Source organism: Saccoglossus kowalevskii, chromosome 17, assembly GCF_978046115.1.
Source record: "Saccoglossus kowalevskii chromosome 17, keSacKowa6.1, whole genome shotgun sequence".
Taxonomy (NCBI): Eukaryota; Metazoa; Hemichordata; class Enteropneusta; family Harrimaniidae; genus Saccoglossus; species Saccoglossus kowalevskii.
In genome coordinates this window covers 17425158-17448074 of record NC_140657.1, presented here as the reverse complement: position 1 = coordinate 17448074, position 22917 = coordinate 17425158, and the positions used below count along the sequence as shown (strand labels likewise).

At 34.2% G+C, this 22917-nt stretch overlaps 1 protein-coding gene across 1 annotated transcript; it reads left to right on the top strand.

The window, feature by feature from the left end:
- The first annotated feature begins 2047 nt into the window (after positions 1 to 2047).
- LOC102804855 (ubiquitin carboxyl-terminal hydrolase isozyme L5-like) lies at positions 2048 to 21402 on the top strand. Its single transcript, XM_085492458.1, has 11 exons — positions 2048 to 2138; positions 5777 to 5840; positions 10115 to 10220; positions 11786 to 11911; positions 13394 to 13455; positions 15168 to 15298; positions 15439 to 15502; positions 15987 to 16101; positions 16669 to 16785; positions 17482 to 17580; positions 18615 to 21402. Exons 1-11 carry the CDS (start codon positions 2063 to 2065, stop codon positions 18678 to 18680), a joined length of 1026 nt encoding a protein of 341 aa, XP_085348584.1. The 5' UTR covers positions 2048 to 2062; the 3' UTR covers positions 18681 to 21402.
- The last annotated feature ends 1515 nt before the right edge of the window (positions 21403 to 22917 follow it).

Sequence of the window (22917 nt, the reverse complement as noted above, 5' to 3'; positions counted from 1 at the left end):
TAAAAACGAGCCGAAACCCTTTGTGTCAGCAAAATTTGCACCTCAAAATGCAGGAAATAGCGTTTCAGAGGGTCTAGATTTCCAAATTGAGGGGGCGCATGCCCCGGACTCCCTAGTAAGGTCGCGCCTTCGGGGCAAGGTCGTGATGTCTTTCGAGGCGATATCGTGGGGTTGGCCTATAGTTTGCCAGGGTATCACATCATATTCGACATAGAGATCTAACACTCATATGGTATATAACATGACAAAATTAACGTACTTGTTAGTAGCGTATTATTGTTTAAAATTCCTATAAACCATAGTTCAGCGCCACCTTAACATATCTTTTTACCTGGAATGATCAAAATATATCTTATTATTGTCCATCATTTTTTCATTGTTCCAAATTATTTGATTTGTTTTCTCTTTCCGAATATCTAAACATTCATTGACAAAGTCACTCAATAATTTTGTAATCATAGGTGAAGATGAGATTCCCACTAACAGCTTTCTGTTGTTTACCCGAAACAACTTTCCTTGCATTTTCAATATCCATGTAATCCAATTTATCCTCTTTCATAATATACAAGTTTTGCACATTCCAATCCCATTAAAACCTGTAAATTATTTTATTAACTGACGTAACTGCTTTTTAATCGGCATTAATTTGAGAACAATATAGTGAACACTGTCTTTGTGTTCAGGGGTCTGTAACTGATAACACTTACTAGTAACCGTGCTTACACGTCGAGATACCAGATTCGATCCAAGGAATACAAATTAGTTCATTACAGCATAGACCCTCTACTGGAGGGTCTATGATTACAGATAGTCTATCTTAATTCATTCAAACGGTCAGCTGAGGTAACTCACCGCCGTCCACTGCTCTCGTACTTTTTTCATAAAAATTAGATGCGATCAGCCAACTTTGAAACTTGAATCGCTGCAGAATTTGGCACGATCACGTGATTACAGGGATGTGCCTTACGAAGTTACGACTAATAAATGCAATAAGTAAACAATCTATTTATCAAATTCCTGTAATATATGTTTATAATCTCGACCCTAAACATGCAAGTTGTTTGATATCAAACAAAAGTGCAACGGCATGTGAACTAACGCGAACGCTATGGTAATAATAATAATATATATATATATATATATATATATATATAGTATGTTTTTCTTATAGTTCTCTGCTTTATTGTATGAGTATATATGATTGTATTCTCACAATCTTGATCGCTTCTAGTAAATGCATTTAGACATCATGATAAATATAAAAAAAACAATTTGCAAAAAACATCAAAAGCAAACAATATTTGCGAAGGAATTCTGAACGCCAAGTATGATGGAATACGGATTCACCCGGAGATTCGCCCACATTCACAAATAAAATTAATTAAGACATTGCTATTTAAAAAATAACCCTTTTTGTGTTTATCTTATCATTGTGAAGAAGAAAAAAAAAGTTTTTGTGTTGTTTTCAACTTTTAATATTCACAAACTTCGTATGTGCGTGGACGTGATTGTCTGTTTGAAAACCACGCATACCGGTAATACACGTTTTCGTTTTGCATTACTTTTACCAGGGACTCGGATTCTCTGGACTCGGACGCTGTTTTGAAGAATGGCTATTGCAACTCCTTGGATTAAAATGAATCACCGTTAAAGCATCATAGAAAATGTATGCTTTTTGTGATGCATACCGTGATTTAATCATATAAAACGTCCTTTTCATGCGCTTTCGTTCTCATGGTACCAGGTATGATGCGGACTCGGAGTTGGCCTTTTCCGTCTTCTGGGGAGTATTGAACTGTAAGTGCAGAAACAATTCGTAGTAAAACATACGTTATATCATTGCTTTGTTAACCACGTTCACTATGGTTACATTTCTACCCCAGAAATTAGTCCCGATAGCGATGATACAGGGACGAATGATCATATAGTACGGACTACATGTACTTCTGTTCGTCTGCCACAGCAAGTGATACGACTGTCAATATTTTGAGCCAATGCGGGCAAGGTACGGACGTATAGTTCTTCGTTGATCCTTTACTCATGCGCAGTTGTGCTGTTCAAAATGGCGGATCCTGCCGGAGATTGGTGTACTATAGAAAGTGATCCAGGGGTTTTCACCGAATTGATCAAAGGATTCGGTGAGATACTTATAAAATGACTTTCACTGTGATATTGTCACTTATTCCACACCAATAATAGCTCTGTTCACACTGAATGTTTGTCACCATTATCACAAAACGCGTAACCAAAACACAACACACGTGGCCCGGCGTAGGCGTAGGGTCATTCCAGTTTTTATCCACAACCCCCCTACGGATGGATATTAAGGTTATGACACCCTATGGATTCAAATCCACCATTCAGGTGTCGGATTTTTGTTAACTAACACACCCCCTGGAAACTACTGATTTGACGTATACGGATGGGTATGTGAAAAAATTATACCCCTCGGATGCACACAAAAACAGAACCCCTCGGAAAAAAAGCAGTGTGACTTGCAAGTGGCCTACTTGGGTCTTCTAATTATAAAACAGAAATTGGTATGGTATGTTGCAAAGAGCAGTGCAGTTGGAAGGAGTCAATGATTTTTTTTTGGGGGGGGGGGGTCTGCACAACTAGAGTGATGTCATAATATGATGACGTCACCTAGAGGGATGTTTGTGTCCCACATTGCTTTGTGCACCTTTTAGTTGAATGACTTTTGTCATTGGTGTTGATTTTTTTTTTATTGTGATATGTCTCTAGTAATTGCAATGTAGAAGTACGTTCAACTGAATGGCCAGGTAATTTGCGGACTGATTCACAAATCATATGTATGAAGCAATATGGCGCTCAGTGTAAATGCAAAAATATACATCTAGAGTGCATATATATATATGTAGAGTGTAATAACATTTTTTTATTGCTCATAATTTGCAAGGTCTAATGACTATTGGTAAAACTTTAATACACAGGTTTACTGCTTTGGATTTAATGTCACAAAAACATTAATTTAAAGTTGTATATATTATGTTTTATATTTAGTTGAAAGCCCTTTGTAAATAGGTTAATTTGACCCCCTTAACCAAATCCAAAAACAAAATCCAGGACAACATCTATGGGTTTTGCCTGAAAAATGGTCAAGTTATTTAAGTTAGGAAAACAACTTAAATCCCATGATGCAACAGTGAGTAACTTACCAACATTGGCCTGTGGAGTCTGGCTGCACATTAAAAGCGTAAACTAATGAAAAGAAATGTTATAACACAGCGAAACTTAGCGAAAAAATTATTGTGATAACAGTAGAACCTGCCAGCAGTACAAAAGTTCATGCTAGTAGTTTATTTACAATGTTGAATTGAGACTCCCTAAGTTGTTGAAAACTCAAACCAACTGGTTTCAGGCCTTATAATGTATGCTGTATAGTAAAACATATTTCTGAAAAGAGGAAATGATAAATTTTCAACAAAAATTAAAACATAATACAACTTTAAAACCTAAATGTTCATATGATATGTCAAAAGTTTGATAATTATAATTGTGAACAGTCCTCAATACTTTTGCCCTGCAATATTGAACCATTTTGGTGTGACAAAAGACACAAGTTAACCAAATAATACATAATGTATGTATTTATGTATTGTCAACTTCAGCTAAGGGTAGGCATGGGTAGACACACTATGGACGCATGCGTAGATGACAACTCTCTTGCTTTAAATGTCAGTGCATGAACTCTGGAGGTCATTGCCCATCGTCGGATGTAATTCAAACTTGTGGTTATCAGTTGAAATGTACAAGAATAATGTAATCAAAATGCACTGCCCAGAGTTTATTATATTATATTATAGTAAAATTTAAACATTGCGCATGATATGGTATGTTATTGTATGGTTTAAATTGCATATTCACTTCATTTCGAATAAAATAATTCACAATAGGAACATCGATGAAGTATTTAAAATACTATCTACTAGACTACTATCTTTTTCAATGATTTAAATGCGCATATGTGTAAGTTTGCAAAATTATTACGAATGCAACATTATAGAATCGGTAATATTGAGATACTCACAGACCCAATACCCCTGGTCAGTACCCTAACAATAGTAAAAATAACTTGAGTTTGCGTAATTATTATGAAAGCAATTACAATGTTGAAATATTCAGAGCCGGTACAATATTGTAAACAAAATTGCGTAATTAGAAAAGCCAGTACAGAGTTGTGTACAAGTTGCGGAAATCATAACAATTTGACTAGAACGACACACAAGGCAAGAACAAAAGGGGTTGCTAAGGTAACGTGCCAAACTTCGGTCAACATACACTTGATGTCAGCATCGCAGCACAGCAAGTTTTGCAAAGAAGTACTTGAATTCAATTGCGCCCCAAAATGATGTCGCTGATCACTCAGTTGTCGCGGCGTATGTTGTACCAAATTTTGACTTCGGCTTTTTTTTCTAAGTGCATGCGACCTCTCACCAATGTATTAAAACACTTTGAATTTATACTTTGCGTGATTATATTTGGTCTACGCGGAACATTAAACTTTCTAAACATTATCTGAGACCATGCATGATGTATATTCACAAAATCATATTTTATATTATGTACGTCTTTCATTCCAAGGCTCAGGCAAATAAAACAAATGTTCTTCTGCCAACTATTATAGACTAGTTTCCAAGCTTTTGACTAAGGCAAATTTATTTAATTTTCTATTAGAAATTTTTGTGATTCTTGTAATTTCCCAGTCATTCATGGTCTTGACAATAAATGTGAATTGCCGTGCGAGCCTAGAGTTAGAATAAAGGGGATGAACGCGAAACTTTCTAATTATGCCAGCCAGTAAAATACAGAGATTTCAAATATTATAAATAAAATGTATACAAGTGTTGTAATGTCCGATGTAATAGCCACATGTCGAGTTGAGTTTTTTTTTAATTTATAATGTGAACTATTCCAGCTCATGGATGCCAATGAAATTTGAGAACAACTGAAATGTACAAGTCAGACTCTTTTAAATGAATGTATCAAGTATACACATGAATTATTTGCCCCAACACATTGGTTTATTTTTTATTCTAAGTTGCGACTGATATGTTTGTGTGGGCTTGATCGGCACAGTCGTAGAATAATAAATAGATTTTCTTGGGTTAAAACAGTTTGCGAGCAGGGGTACAGCCATGTATGACTGCATGCATTTTAAAAGGGCGTACACCCTCCCCCCAGGTCTCTTGGCTGACAGATTTTTTTTTACAAACCTACCCCTTGGAAGCTTAAAAATTACGACCGCATGGATATCATCTATGGGGAGTGTGCATGATATGAAAAAAAAAATATCAAAAATATGACCCCCCTCGGAATTAAATCATCTGTAGGGGTGTGGATATAGAAAAGAAAATAGTCAAAAAATGACACCTCTCGGAATTGGACCATCCATACTTTTTGTAGAAATATGACCCCTCGGATTTAACCCATCCGTAGGGGGGGGTGTGGACAAAAACTGGAATGACCCGTAACTTGTAACATCATGACATATATTGGGACCAACGTACACCGACCACACTTTGTTGGGGCCAATAAGGCCATAAGGTAACCGCTTGTTATGTTCGCGTTGCATGGGTATTTGTTGATTCATGATTTGATATGCCTACAATATTGCCACTGTGTGTATATGTCGCGATTCTTGGCTTGTCATGTCAACAACACACTTTTACTCCAAATGGAGATTATATCGAAATCGGGAGAATTCACCAGATTGGAGACTTCCCATAATTCAGTGAATTTGTGGTGATTTCAGGTTGCCAGGGACTACAAGTGGAAGAAATTTGGAGCCTGGATGAAGACAGCTTAATGAAATATCAGTAAGATTACGAGTACTCTTGATTTCACTAAAATTAATCTTTTTATACAAAATGTACAAAAAAACACTTTGTTGTTGTGAGTGGTTTCTCTAGTCTTTCAACCACCTTAAAGCGTTTCTTTTAAAGTGTCACATGTCTTGTTTTTTTTTTTAAAATGGTCTGCGAGCTAAAACTTGCCCTTGAACACAGTAATGCAAGCAAGTTCTTCAATAAAAATAACTTTAAAATGGTATGGAGTGGAAGGGGAGTCATAATTAAATAGGTCTTGGTTGCCTTAGAAAGTTAGGTCTGCAGTAACCAATTTAATTTCTTATTCTGACCAATATTATATGTTTCAATGAAGATAAATTTTACTCACACGTTAAGTTTTGCAAATTAAATAAAAAAAATAAAAATTATTTCCTGGTCTGATCTAGACATGGTTCTAATTGTAATTGTTGTGTAAATCTTTACAACACCATCATCTTGTATTTCAGCTGTTAAACCGCAGAAACCGACAAGCAAAATGAATATTTTTTATTTGATGTTATGTCTCTTAGAATTTTGAATGTTCAGCGGGCACGATTACGTTTGAATATTTCACAACCAAAGTTGCACCACACGTTTACAAAATAAAAGAAAATATTGCCTTTTTTCGATAGATGTATTTCAAACCAAAAACTAGTCTGTTGTAAATATGATATACTACAGACAATATTTGGTAATTGTTGTCCTAAATAATAGAAATAACTAGATGTTCCAAGCAATGGTTCTTTTTGTTGTAAAACTATTTGATACAGCATGAAAAAGTATGATTTGTTGCACGTATCCAGGCTCTTAAGTAATAGAATGCTACACACCAAGAGCTTTCACACATGTTTGCCGCAGTTGCCTGTTCCTGTATTCACTAGTATATTTGGTTATGTGGCAGAGCTCCAGAAGGAGTACCTACACTTTATGCAATTTTTTTTTAAATTATGCTAATTTATTCATGACGTAGCAGTTTCTGTGCTCATGAATATTAATTTGTGGGTCAATACATTTTAAAAGGGGCGATATATTATTTTTGGGGGAAGAGTTAGAAAGGGGGATTAGCAATCCTTAGGGGGTCAATACAAAAGAAGGGACCCATTTGGAGAGCAGCCATGCTCCTCGTGTCTGTTGTTGCACGTGACCTACAGCTGTCAACTGTGTTCGTTCTTCGACTGTGTTCGTTCTTCAACGACTTCGACTGGCTTCCATGTGGGGTAGTATTCTTGTGTTCTGTTTGACTTGAGTTTTTGAATCCGCTGTTTATGTTTTTAACGTCTTTCATGTCTTTTGTAGGAGTGTCCAATCCGTGATTCGAACTTGCGATCTTTGAGTTCCCAGCGCACTGTCTTGTCCTCTGTACCACGAGTGTCTTCACACAGGAGTTAGGATTTAAGTCCTATTCATAGGAGCACTGTCTTCACTAGCATTCAAAAATCTAACTAAACATACTGGATTCGATCCAGCGATCGCTCACATTGCTGACATAGTACAAATCAACTGAGCTATGTGGGTAGTCATGCAAATTAAATAATTTGTTGTCATATTTAGCTTTATTGCCAAATGGCGTTTGCGAGAAAAAGATGGGCAGGCAAGGGAATTGAACCCAGGTCCTCCTGATCACTATGCAGAGAACTGACCCACAAGACCACATTGGATTGACTGGATGTGTTTGCATTTGATAAGACTATATAGTGTGTATATATATAGAAATACAACATATTTCTATTATTGAGTTACAATTGTCCAAAAAATTGCCAATTTTGTGTTTTTACTTGTGTAAACTATATGCATGCCATAACCCGTTAGTGTACATCTTGCCAATTGGGTGTTTGCCATTTGCGTTGCCCATACCTGACCCGACCCTAACCCTAATGTCAAGACACATTCCTGTTAATAATTCCGTTGCCCATAACTGACCCGACCCTAACCCTAATGCCAAGACACGTTCTTGTTTATAATTGCTCAATAATGATACTCTGTTGTGCACTGTCTGCGGGTAAGTTGCATTGATGTCAACTGATTAAACAAGTCGCATTTAAGTAATTTCCACTATTAACAAGTGGTTAAATTGTGACAATAAATGTGTGGACAAATATTTGAGATTAATTTTGGTGTAGACAACTCTCGTTTAATTATTTTACACCATTACAAGTTGTTAAATTGAGAGAATAAATGTCTCAACAAATATTAAATACTTAGTTTGATGTAAACAACTCACGTTTGATTAATTCCCACAATTACAGGTTGTTAAATTGAAAGAATAAATGTGCGGACAAATATTTTAGACTTATTTTTGTGTAGACATCTCTCGTTTGATTAATTCCCACAATTACATGTTGTTAAATTGAGAAAATAAATGTGCGGACAAATATTTTAGACTTATTTTGGTGTAGACAGCTCTCGTTTAATTATTTTACACCATTCCAAGTTGTTAAATTGAGAGAATAAATGTATGGACAAATATTTTAGAATTATTTTGGTATAGACAACTCTCGTTTAATTATTTTACACCATTACAAGTTGTTAAATTGAGAGAATAAATGTATGGACAAATATTTTAGACTTATTTTGGTGTAGACAGCTCTCGTTTAATTATTTTACACCATTACAAGTTGTTAAATTGAGAGAATAAATATGCGGACAATTATTTTAGACTTATTTTGGTGTAGACAGCTCTCGTTTAATTATTTTACACCATTACAAGTTGTTAAATTGAGAGAATAAATATGCGGACAAATATTTTAGACTTATTTTGGTGTAGACAGCTCTCGTTTAATTATTTTACACCATTACAAGTTGTTAAATTGAGAGAATAAATGTGCGGACAAATATTTTAGACTTATTTTGGTGTAGACAACTCTCGTTTAATTATTTTACACCATTACAAGTTGTTAAATTGAGAGAATAAATGTATGGACAAGTATTTGAAACTTATTTTGGTGTAGACAACTCTCATTTGATTAATTCCAACAATTACAAGTTCTTAAATTGACAGAATGAATGTATGGACAAATATTGACCATTATATTTGTGAGTAAATACCTGTTGTTTAATTAATTTCCACCTCTACAAGGTTGAGAGAATAAATGTGTCGACAAATATTTGATACTTATTTAGGTGTAAGAACTCGTGTTTGACCAACTTCCACCATTGCAAGTTGTTAAAATAATGAAATAAATATACTGGTATCATTGGATATTTGATTTAATTGTGAAACTTTCTAACAAAATGTTAACTGCTGGCTTCGAACCCTCAATCAACAATTCCGCAGACACGGTATAAATTCAACAACACCACAGAAGATATTCGTCTGTTGCCTGAATTGTTTTCGTAATATAGGGAACGCCATCGACACTTTAACAAAACTTACCTTGACTTGGGTCTTGTTTATCTCTTGTCACAATCTGGAAACTGTTGAACAAATTGCGCGTCGTCCAGTTTAAGACGTTAGTTATTTTATTATTTATTCATTCAGTTTTGTATGGTGGAGTTTTGTGAGGTTTATTATTTTTTTGCGACGTTCTTTGTTTACTTGTTTACGGTTTGAGAGATTTCAGTTTATTTGATTTACGTTTTTACGGTAGCTCTGAGCGGGACTCGAACCCACTGTCTTTTCAAGCTAATTTTGTTTTATTTTGATGGCACGCTTGTGTACCACGCCACGACGTTGGTCGTTAAGTGGTGTTCATTTTTCTAACTACTCCAGTGTTCCGATGAGTTGAACGGAAAAGCCAAAACGATTGCTGGTTTCTGATTGCTTCGGTTCTGGTGAGTGTGTATCTAGTGTGATTCGAACCCATGTCGTTTGTATTGGGCGTTTTTTTATTTCCCATGTTAGCTACGCCGTAATATGCAACCACTTCCCCGTTTTATTGTGATTTTGAGTGTTTAATGATGTCTTCCTCACGCGTCACGCCATGACCCAGTTTCAACCACACGGCCATTTTGCAACACAGTTCGTGACCCTCGGCGTCACCCGACTGACTATATGAGCGTTCTCTTCAACTGTTAAGCTAGTAGGATTTATTACCGTTATTATCATTATATTGTCACGTGATTTGTTTTACCTTATGTGTAATGTCTTAAGTATCTTTATTGTAATTTGTATATACCAATTCGTATATACCGAGGAAACGACCCCGATTGAAGGTCATGTATTTTATGACGTCACCAATTCGTGTGTAGGTACTGCTTCTAGATCTGTGCCGGTTATGTTTATATATGTTTATACGTATTTCTTTGCATTGTCTTGTGTATTATAGACCAGTACATGGCCTTATATTCTTATTTAAATGGAGACCAGGTGAGGAACCAACAGGTGCTGTGGTGCAGGACAGCAGACTAGAGCAGATTTTTTTTGCAAAGCAGGTAATAAAGAGTCTCATGGTATTATTTACTCTAATGCATTAGTATTTGATTGACACTCAGGTTGCTAATAATTTAAACATTTTATACTGTAAAATTAATTTTCGCTGAAAAGATGTTTTGGCTGGTGGTATGGAGTTTATTTTCACTGAATTTTAATGATTTAAATGTAAAATAGGAAAAAAATATTTTCGCCATATTTTGTTTTCGTTGAACGTCCTCTTCAGCACATAGAGTGAAAATAAAGTATTTTACAGCTATGTTTTATTCATGAATGCACGGCTGTTGTGCATGTACATATAGTAAAAAATCTAGTTCTGGGGAAATTAAATCAAATTTTACAAAATAAATTAAATCTTTTTGTATTTTGTAGAAAAATATGTGTAACATTGTACCAATGAATGATGGTTATTAAGGGAGTTAAGGAACTGAACTATATTTTGTGTGAAATATCAGATGTTACTAAACAATTATGTGTGTATGTTTGTCACAATTTTGGCCATCCATTGTCCTGACAATAACTGGTTTTATTGAAATTTAATGAACAAATCATCTTTCACATTTATTTGGTAATTTGCAATTTTGTAATTTTCCTCAGACGGTTTAAAACTTGATACATGTGCATGTACATGTAGTAAAAAATGTCTATGTTATGGTTCTGTTCAAAGTTTATAAATAATTTAGGAACATTTATTATTAATTAGTTCCCGTTCGAATGAAGTTTGAAGACGGGGACTTATAATTCAGTCTTCGTCCGTCTGTCCATCCATGCGTCCGTCCGTCCGGAGTCATATTTCAGAATCTCTGTCACCTATGTATCATTTTCATTGATAATTAGCATGTCATAAATGGATACATGTACATGTTAATTCAATTTGCAATTTGATCAAATGTGGCCAACTGGTGGCCATCACAATTTTGGCCATCCATTGTCCTGACAATAACTGGTTGTATTCAAGTTAATAAACAAATCATCTTCAACATTTATTTGTTAATTTGCAATTTTTAATTTTGTAATTTTCCTCAGACGGTTTAAAACTTGATACATGTTGTCTTATGTCATGGTTCTGTTCAATGTTTGTAAATAATCTAGGTACATGTATTATTAATTAGCTAATAATGTATATATTTATTTTGCATCAGTGTCATCACATGATTATATCTGGGTACTGTAAAAATACTTTATTTTAGCTGGAATTAATTTCCGCTGAAAAGACTTTTTGGGTGTTTTGTATGGAATTTATTTGCACTGATTTTTGGAAAGTTGAATGTAAAATATAGGAAAAATAGTATATTCCCTGGATTTTATTTTCACCGAATCACTCCTTCAGCGAAAATTAATTCCAATCGAAAATAAAGAATTTGACAGTACTTGCTAGTGTATAGTGCTAGTCTGGATCCAATTGGTTCATTTTGAATATTAATTTTGAATATTTTAATTTTCAATTCTTATCAATCTACACACCAAGATACTACAACACTGCATTGATACATCAAACCTTTCACATAAAACAACAGTGTGATATTTTATGAATTTCACTTATATTCAATGCATTTATTACTTACAGGTAATTAATAATGCCTGTGCCACTCAAGCCATTCTTAGTATATTATTTAATTGTAGTCACTCCGATGTTAAACTAGGACCAACACTTACTGATTTTAAAGAGTTCTCACAAAGTTTTGACGCCACGGTAAGTTTACAGACAACTTGTTATAATTATGATCTATCTTTGTGGACCATACCTGTGCATTGACGCTTTAATGATTTTTTTGTGATGTAAAGTTTTCACAACTCAATTTGTTTGTTGACTTTGCTAGCATTTTAGGGTCATAATGTTGTTAATTCCATTTTTTACTAAAATAATCTCAGGAATGAATTTAATTATTTGAAAAAATATTGTGTAACATGTATGCATTTTTGATGCTCAAAAGTGACAGGAAAGTCTTCATGTGCAAGTAATTCTGGAAAAAAACAACAACAATGGTTTTTAATATGACTAATAAATAAAACAAACACTGCAGTGATCTTTTATCTGTTTATAAAAACAGTAGCACAAGTATTTGCCTTGGAGTCGCCATCCAGTGTTTTTTACACAATATGATGTCACCCTCTTCATATTTACCTTATTTCGTTGACTATTGAGTCTATTAGAACAATAATAACAACTATATACTGTAATATACTTTATTTTAGCTGGAATTAATTTTCGCTGAAAAGACTTTTTAGGTGTTTTGTGTGGAATTTATTTTCACTGATTTTTGTCCAGTTGAATGTAAAATATTGGAAAAAGGGTATATTAAATGGATTTTTTTTTCACTGAATCATTTCTTCAGCGAAAATTAATTCCAAGTGAAAATAAAGTATTTTACAGTATGTGACTGTTTTAGTAAAACTCCAAAAACTTGTCTGAATTGGAATATGTTATCCTCCATTTCTAATATGCGCACACTCTAGTGATGGAGCACTTCTTGTTTGTCAAAATGATGTGCAATGTATCGACCACTGTGTTTGACTGTATAGTAAAATCTCTAAAAAATATAGTCTTTGATGGATGACTTCAGATGGAAATGATATGGATGCTTTCAACAGCATGTCACCTTTTTCAATGTAACTTGTGCTTCATCACTAGAGGCAAAATTTATCAAAATGGATTCAATTTTATTGGCCAATTTTTGCAAAATATAGTACTTTTTAACCAAATGAATATTTTGAGTGAGTTGAGAATATTTTCCAAAATTATGAATTAGAGATAATAACCCTAAACATGACATAATATAAGGTTATTACGAGAATACGAAGTATGCACAAAGGCAGTACAGCGAGAGGTTGATGCAAACGGCTACTGTCTGAGTGCATACTTTGAGGTTTCCTCGTAATAACCTTATTATTATACATCTTGGGAACTATTATACACCATGGGAATGCCGAAATTCAAAATGTTTAGAACAGAATCAGCGAACTTCTTTGTGTGGAGTCCGGTCACAGCCTGGTGGCAGCCGTGTTTGTTTTTATTATTAGAGGATGCTTGCGCGTGTAATCATTACATATTTGGAATTTGCATTTCCTAATATGGTAGGATGAAAATACCTTGTAAAATACCGTAAAATTACAGCACGCTGTAACTTATGGTGTTACGGTGACATATGTATAATAATGACTATTATTTCCCCAGATGAAAGGACTCTCTTTAAGTAATTCGGAAACAATCAAACAGGTGCATAATAGTTTTTCAAGGTATGTATGTTATAATAATTTTAAGACTTGTTCATGCCAAAAACACATTGTGTATTTAAATGATTTAAATTAATAATTTAAATAATGTCAGGCATGTGTGTCTCTGCCTTATTCAGTAAGTAAAATATGACATAGAAAATACAATAAAAATATTTGAAATGGCTATTATATTTATTAATCTGTGTAAATTTGAATTCACAATGTAAGTGAATGGAAGCTAATATATCAGGTATGTAATATACATGTAGATATTCATGAATAGTTAAAAGCATGGAAGATTCCATTATACCTTAGTTTCTTGTGTGCAGCCATCAAACATATTTCTAACCAGTAGCACCACAGAGTGAAATGTAACAGAAATGTACATGGTTATCTTTGTATTCCAAATGCTCACTTCTCAAATGAGCAAGAACATTACCCCAACAACCTGTGATAAAAAAAATAACCATTTCTTTCACATAATCTCTGATTTGCATCAAGTGTTTTTGAAAAAAGGACTTTTGTCCTGTCTTGTGATCATCTCGTAATTTGTGTCACTTAAAATCACCAATCAGTGTGCCTCCCTTCTAATACAGGGAACCAATCAATTTACTTGTAGAAGCAAATGATCTGTGTTCTTGTTCTAAAGCAAGCTCTGATTGGTCATATGCTTTCATGACATAAGCAAATGATCTGTGTTCTTGTTCTAAAGCAAGCTCTGATTGGTCATATGCTTTCATGACATAAGCAAATGATCTGTGTTCTTGTTCTAAAACAAGCTCTGATTGGTCATATGCTTTCATGACATAAGCAAATGATCTGTGTTCTTGTTCTAAAACAAGCTCTGATTGGTCATATGCTTTCATGACATAAGCAAATGACCTGTGTTCTTGTTCTAAAACAAGCTCTGATTGGTCATATGCTTTCATGACATAAGCAAATGATCTGTGTTCTTGTTCTAAAACAAGCACTGATTGGTCATATGCTTTCATGACATAAGCAAATGATCTGTGTTCTTGTTCTAAAACAAGCTCTGATTGGTCATATGCTTTCATGACATAAGCAAATGATCTGTGTTCTTGTTCTAAAACAAGCTCTGATTGGTCATATGCTTTCATGACATTTATTCATGATTATTAAGTCATTGTTCTTTAATATCGGTTTTATCAACGTATGTTTGGAGTGAGCATGAAAAAACATTACTTTGACAGGGCGAGAATGACTTTCTGTGGCAAATGCGCAATATGTACGATCAAACAAAATAATGTCAGTCGAGATATCAGAACTTGAAATTGCACTCCCACGTTGTATGATCTGTAGAACTTACAGACTCCTGTAAGCATCATCAGGGCTTTGGATTTTTGTACGGTTTTTGAGAAATATTATCACAACAGGCTGTGTTTGATTGTATAGTAAAATCTCTGAAAAACAGTCTTTGATGGAAGACTTCAGATGAAAATGATATGGACGCTTTCAACAGCATGTCATCTATTTAAATCAAACTTGTTCTCTGATATACCTGTAAATGGTATGAGTGATTACACCAATTAAAATTAATGCAGGCTGTCTCTGATACTCCAGTATTTCAGGATTTGTTGCCAACTGATTTAATCATTTCTCATGGGGATAACAATAATCGGTGGTAGATATTTTGTATAATACAAAGTGGAAATGAAACTTTAATGTTGTGAAGAATATTTTGGAATTGATTTAATAGATGAATTTTATTGCAGGCAACAAATGTTTGAGTTTGACTCTAAACTGCCAGATAAAGATAATGACGTGTTCCATTTTGTTGGTTACCTTCCAATCAATGGCAGGCTGTATGAATTGGATGGATTGAAGGATGGACCAATAGATCTAGGTAAATATTCAGTCTGCCATGGTTCTTTTAATTCTATCTCACACTTCCTCATTGCTCATATAGTATGCACCTTCTAATGCAGTGTTGCTATGACAATTAATACTGACAGAAATTCATTGAATTGTTAATTTTGTTTGCAGGTAAATGTGATCAGAATGATTGGTTGAAAGTTGTCAAGCCTGTTATAGAACAAAGAATGCAAAGGTAAGCCTTTAGTTGCTGTATTACCACAGAAACCTGCAGTTGACATAGTCTCTGTTACAATGCAAAACCTGTAAGTTGATGTCTGATTGTCTAGCATACACCCTGACATGTCTTGTAAACTGAAATGAGATAAGTAGAATTTAAATTTCTTGAACAAGAAAAATCACTGAATTTGAGCAGTGAAAATATATGTGGCGTTCTTACATGGAGTCACAGTGACTTTCTTCTGGGATTAGTGTGATCAGTTGCAGTGTTCAATGTGTTCACACCAAATAATAATAAATTTTCCTGAATTTCAGTATAAATTGCGAAAACATGAAGCCTTTCAAGAAAAGTAAAAATTACACTATATACAAATATTTTGCATTGAAATGGAAAGTATTTTTCTGTCTCAGAAATCCAGTTAGCTAGTTATGCAATTATTAATTACAAGTGAATGCAACATCTCTGAATGACATGGTACATCAATGTTTTCTGCTTGCAGGTATAGTGCAGAAGAGATTCACTTCAATCTGATGGCTATTGTATCTGAGCGTAAGATGATTTATAACAGGGAGAAAGAAAAATTGGAAGCTAGATTATTAGCATTACAAGGACAGGTATGAAATCTACCGTGGAACGACCATGTGGTTAAATAAAATTGTGCCACAGCAAACAAATCAGTCTCGGCCAAATAAAATCTGGTATCTTTTTATAACAGAGATATTTATAATACAGCTAGGTTATCTGTGTAGCATTTTAGTCCCCGTTCGGATGCAGTCCGAAAACGGGAACTTATGTTTCGACCTCCCTGCATATGTGCGTGCATGTGTCCGGACCTGTATCTTAGAAATGCCTGAATTAATCACAATCAAACTTCACACATACATCATGCATGATGTGTATGTATAATATGTATAATACATATGCACCTTAATTTGTTTTACGATCTGATTCAAGATGGCCGAACGGCGGCCATTTTTGTTCTAAAAATCATCAAAATCAAACATTTCTTGGCTGTTTACAGACGGACTTTGTTCAAACTTGGTATATACATTGGACATTATAGGACCTTGTCATTGATGAATTAATAACAATACAATAGAACACATACAGAATTGCTGAAAAGGTTTATAGGATGTACAATAAATATAAAATTGTTGGGAAATTTGTTGTTAAAATTTTAGGGTGAAGTCATGGAAACTGATGATGCGTCATGTCAAAGTGAAAGTGATATTAAATCCGAAATAAGTCGGCTTAATCTGCTAATAAGCGATGAAGAGCAAAAGTTTCGGAAATACAAGGTAAGAGTCAAACTTGTGATTGTTTTTCTGGTGGCATCATTTGTTTTGTTATCAAAATTGAGATAATCAAAAAAGCAGGCGTTATTTTGTAAAGTTTGCATTTTCATAAAATCTGCATTTCTCAAATACCTTTACCATTAAAAATAAATAGTATTATACTGTTTGTGCGTGCAAAATACACAATTAAATTTCTGTTTTACATCACTATAGTGGTAACATGATAGGTAATTTGGTAAAAATATGAATAATTTCAAAGTTGTCACATTTGTGTGTGCTTGAAACATCCCTCTATTTTCTGTTCCAACCTCTTCTTTAAAAGTACGTTATTTTAGGAGAGGGGGCTTATAAATGAGAATCCATTTTAATTTGCGTCAGAGTCTGATTTTGAGCAGCATTTGGTTGGTTTAGTTATGAACATGGGCTTTTACACTACAGTAACAAACATCAATGTTGATTCATTTAGCAGTAATATACCGTTTTAGGCAGATATTTCACCATATCAGCTTCAGTTGATTCTGTGCTGTAGTCATCCATGTTACCATTTATGTATATTCAATTTGTGAAAAAACTAAAGCAACAGTCTCATGAGTGACTGGTTATAAAACACCACCCATCACCCCCACCCGATTCGGTATAGCAACCAGAAAACTTAAAATTTGTACGAGATATTCATTTAATGAATTTGTTTGGTTTAAGATTGAAAATATACGACGTAAACACAACTATCTGCCGTTAATCATGGAGATCATTCAGGTGCTGGCACGAGAAGGGAAACTCGTAGAATTAGTTGAAAAGGTGAGATTACTAATATTAATATCAATAAAATGACACATTATGTCTAATATACAGTACTGTCAAATATAACATACATGTCCTTCAATGGATGCAGTTCAGTGCGTTATCATTAGTTGATGATGGTTTTGAACATCAGCTGTTATTTATGTACATTGATTTGTTTTTTTGTTCCGTTGACCTTAATCTGACTGGTGGCCATTTTAGTCCAAAAAACATTTACCTGTGTCCTTAAACTTGTTCACCATCAGTTCCTTCTTTTCATCAAAAATTCACAAAATAGTCCCGTTTATAGTCTGCACTTTCCTTCAGAAGATTGGGACAAAAATAGTCAAATGTTTTGAGTAAAAAATGAAAACTGACTCAAATTTTGACTGTTGTCTCCAAAATTAGGGTTCATTTTGAGTAAAAAATGAAAACTGACTCAAATTTTGACTGTTGTCTCCAAAATTAGGGTTCATTTTGAGTAAAAAATGAAAACTGACTCAAATTTTGACTGTTGTCTCCAAAATTAGGGTTCATTTTGAGTAAAAAATGAAAACTGACTCAAATTTTGACTGTTTCCAAAATTAGGGTTCATTTTGAGTAAAAAATGAAAACTGACTCAAATTTTGACTGTTGTCTCCAAAATTAGGGTTCATTTTGAGTAAAAAATGAAAACTGACTCAAATTTTGACTGTTGTCTCCAAATTAGGGTTCATTTCCAAAAATATTGAAGAATATAAAAAAAAAATGCAGAAAAATTTGGGCAAGAAAGTTTGTAAAAAAACATCTTAGACATGTGCAAGTTAATTATTTGTTTGTTCTATTTTCTTGTGACCGACGCGTGGCCATCAAACACCAACATATGAAAATTTCATTGACATTTTCTCTGGCATACCTGTATGAACATATCACATGATGGTTTTGATGCATGTCAGTTTGCAATTCCATTCAAAATGGCTGACTGCACAGGTCTATGTTAGTCTTACCATTTCTCCAACATACTTTGACTCGCATAATGCACACAGTCACTAAAAATTTGTTTTTTATTCCAGGCCAAAGAGAAGGCTGTAGCCAAAAAAGCTGAAGAAGAAAAGAAAGAAAAAGAAAAAATGAAGTAGACTTAGCTTAACTAATAGTTTAACTGCAAAATTGACCCACTCTGTGCTTGCCAAAGGTCACTCTGGCATCCAGTCTGACCAATAACACTGGTTTTGTTTGTTTGCTTTGCCCCCTGTTGATTTCTCAACTGCCAAAAGACTATGGAATAATAAATGTTCTATGAAATTTTAACTTCGTAATTTTCAGCACTCTCAAAAAAATCTGTTGACTGCTCTCTACAGGTGGCTGTATCTACACGTATTGATTGCTTTCTTACATGCAAATGTATTTTTGGATCAACCAATTTTGTTAATACCAGCTGCTCGTCGATAAAAACATATTGGTGACTACCAGTACATCATAAAATGACATATCCATTAATTATGTTCTTTACTTTGTTCTTGACAGCTCTATATGTTTTCCATCCTTTCAGGCATTGACTTATTTCAAATTAAATGAAAAACGAATAACTTGTGAATCCTTGTTTGATCAAAACTTTTTAAGGTTTGACAATAAATCCTAATGTATGGTCGCTAAGCATTTTAGCGATTTAAAAATTAAGTGTGTATTGGGAAAAATTGTGTGACTCCTGACAAAAACATGCTAAAATTGTTGTTTTATGTGGCATTTTGAGAACCATATTGGATTATGATTTATGATACACGTTTTTGAAGCGCACATATCAGAAAAATGAAAATGTCTCGTATGTATGTTCGGTGAATGTCAGTACGTACCAAAACATTTGCTGCACATGCACATTTAGAGATTTCCATCAAACAAATATTTGCATATGAGCTTCAAGAACATCGTTTTTAGTTTGTGACAAACCATAATCAACATATTTGTCAACATGCTGCATTAAGTAGCAGTATTAAAAATTCAATGTTCTCATCCATATTATCTTTCACTGTATTGACATATCCTCTGCTTCAATATATTCCTTTTTTTCTCAACTCACAAATTTCGCGATTGAGGCAGTTAACAATGTTCTTTCAATATTCTCAATTCTCTGGGGCAAACATTCAAGAATTTTCTCTGTCTGGTAACCATCATGGTGGGGAAATTGTCAGGGAGCTGTACTTTGGGATAGTTGTTGAGACTTCCATAAACAGTACAACAAGAATACCTCTACATGTTTAACATGCATAAATTAGTTTGATCATGATTACTTCAGCTGTTTTCACCGGCTCTTTGTCTAGCGTTCCACAGCAGCTCGCAAAAAGCCCATAGAAATACATGGTACAGTGGCGCGTATTAGCAACATAGAATGTTTTGTGACGTAGCTTTGCCCCCCACAAATAGACCAGCAATATGAATGTTGTTCAATTTTATTGAATAATCTGCGAATTGAATCTGTGGCCATTAAATGTTTCTGGTAATTTATCTTGTGAAAAATTAAGTTAATATGCCCTTTAAATGATTGCATGGTACAAGTGAGGTCATGTGATTTCAGATTATTTACTTGGAACTGTGTAACTCGAATCATTAAATAATCATCATCTTTTGAAATAAACTCATTTTTATTATTTATGTATAGATTGAAATCATACCATGTATTAAAAATAATGGTCCAGTCTTTTTTTATTAAATTATAAATATTACAGTCGGGACATGAATTCCAATAATGTGTTACTCAAGGAAGCTTCTGTGGTTAACCGAAATGTTACAAGTAAATGGTATTTAGAAGTAACATTGTTATTAAACAATATTCAGTTAACACCCGTGATAAATTAGCCTTGGCACAAATGAAACAAAATGGAAAGGTGAGGTCCGTAATGATAACCGCACCAAAGCAAATGAGAAAAACAAACTGAGAACATATCGGCTAATCAAATCTTATTTAAAACTTGAGCCATATTTAGTTAAGCTAAAAAACTTTGAACTGCGTAGTATGCTTATCAAATTTCGTCTTAGTGACCATAGTCTCAAAATTTAAATGGGTCGCATGAAAAATTCCTTTAAACAGGGTTTGTGACGTGTGTAACAAAGGTATAATTGAGGATGAAATGCACTTTCTGGTGGAATGCAACAAATATGATTTGCGTATTGATCTTTTCAATAACGCTAAGGATATGATTCCAGCATTTGAAAATATACCTGCAGAGAAAAAGATAATGTAATTGTTACAGAATGAAAACATATTTATATATGTAGCTCATTTCATAAGTAAAAGCTTTGAAGTCAGGAAGCAGAATCTTACTTGAAATTTTAATGCCTGCTGTCAGTAATATTAACTTTTACTCTTTTTTTTCTCTGTTATGACAAATTTTACCTATTTTATATTATTTCAGTAATCGTACATTATTTAGTATTTTAGTGATTTTGCATTATTTAGTGATGGTATTTTGTTATCTAGCTTATTGTTTTTTTTCTTGTACCTTGTGACCATTTCCTATCCCTCCTGGTATTGTTTAAGAGTCAATAAGTAAATAAATAAATGCAACGTTCGAAGTGCGTGACCCTGGCGTGACCCAAAAAACTGTATGATCGCTCTGTTTAACAAGCTAGGATTTATTACCGTTGTCTACATTACATTTTCACGTGATTTGCTCCATCATATTGGTAACGTCTTGGATATCTTTTTGCAATTTCCATATACCATTTCGTATATAACAAACAAACAAACAGACGATTGAAAGTCAAGTATTTTGTGAAGTCACCAATGCGTGTGTAGATACGTCTACTGGAATTCAGCCGAACTGTTTTTTTTTTGGCATTTTTGCTGTTGCGTTATACGGTAAGGTGAGTCACTGGAAATACTACTGCTACGCATTAACCATGTTTGCATGTATAATGTATCTTTGATATGACCTTATCTGTAGTCGGACCCGGGGAATTAATGTTTCAATGAAACCATTAAAATCTACGTTTCACGCATTGACAAGAGGTCGTTATACCAACTGACGCGGTGACCTTCTCCTAGCTGTTCGAGGCATTCCTTACAGCTATACTTTGTTTTCGTAACAGCAGAAAGTTATATGACAGATGACGCATCGCATCGCCAAAACTACTCGAAGAAGCGAAATCTAATCAATGTCTGGAAAAATCTACATTCCAATGTACGCTGTATTAAGGTATTGCCCCGTTTATTGCCTGGAAGCCATCCGCTTGTCTGCGCCATTTGACCCCATCGTATCAGATAACCTTTTTTTCCAGTCATGCTGACAACGAGCATAAAATACCTCCTGAGATTATATAATGGATTGGAGTCAACTGTGTATTGACGCTGTGATTTGTGATACCCCCAAGAACTAACGCAGACTACAGAGGAATTGTGTCCCAGTCAACACTGATATATACCCTTAGAAATGCATAATATGCATTATCGCGAACTTTTAATATAAACTTTGAAATGGCCTCGTGGCAGACAATCAGAACTACGCCGTGCATCGATTCATTCAAAGCGTAACGGTCCTAGGGTCTGATGTGGGTAGATTAACCCCAATCTTGTTATGCCCATGTGCTTTTACATTGTCTTGACGACATAAGAGTTAATTGCTGTGCTATTATGTGGATGAATCGTGCTATTAATATTAAACAGCCAACGTGTGAATGGTTATTCAATCTTCACATGCTATTTAGTCGTAAATGTGTTACTCATTGCCACAGTCCCTGTATCTCCGTAGAGGGCCTGTGTCATTGCATATGTTAATATGTTACTTTGCAGTGAGGGTGATGCTTGTATCCGGCCTACGAAATGTCAGGATGTAATTTCGAAAAAAACACACATTTCTAATGTAGATGCAGTCCTCCAACTAAAATGAGTTGGCATTGTACTAAAAACAATGATGCATGTGATAAATAGTATTAATTTCGTTAACAGATAAATGGCAACTGTCAAAGTACAACAATGACGTTAAACATCATTAATTTAGGAAACTACCACTCTACTCAACGACAAACTTAGGCAGCGATTTGTGAAAATACATACACTGTGTTACGTGAGCAATACGACTTGTAATCTAAACCAGCCGACACACAATCCTACCAGTAGATCGCTATCCCATGTAGTAACAAATAAAGACATTATAAAATATCTTACAAATAATGAAAGCAAGAAAACAAAAAAGTGCATAGGTTTTAAAATTGAGAATAATACGAAACGCAATACAGTAACTATAATAGTCACGTGATGTCATATGACACTGTTGGATAGCACGTTCATGATATCAGTGAAGCGTTGTTATGATTTGAGAAGTTTTCAAATTCGCAGGAATTGAATTTTACATAGACCGAGTTTGTATATTTATTATCATA

Excerpts from the sequence above, each read along its gene's own strand:
- LOC102804855 (XM_085492458.1), top strand. The coding sequence starts at position 2,063 with ATGGCGGATCCTGCCGGAGATTGGTGTACTATAGAAAGTGATCCAGGG. Across the intron at positions 13,456-15,167 it reads GTGCATAATAGTTTTTCAAG|GCAACAAATGTTTGAGTTTG; the intron begins GTATGTATGTTA and ends ATTTTATTGCAG. Across the intron at positions 15,503-15,986 it reads ATAGAACAAAGAATGCAAAG|GTATAGTGCAGAAGAGATTC; the intron begins GTAAGCCTTTAG and ends TTCTGCTTGCAG.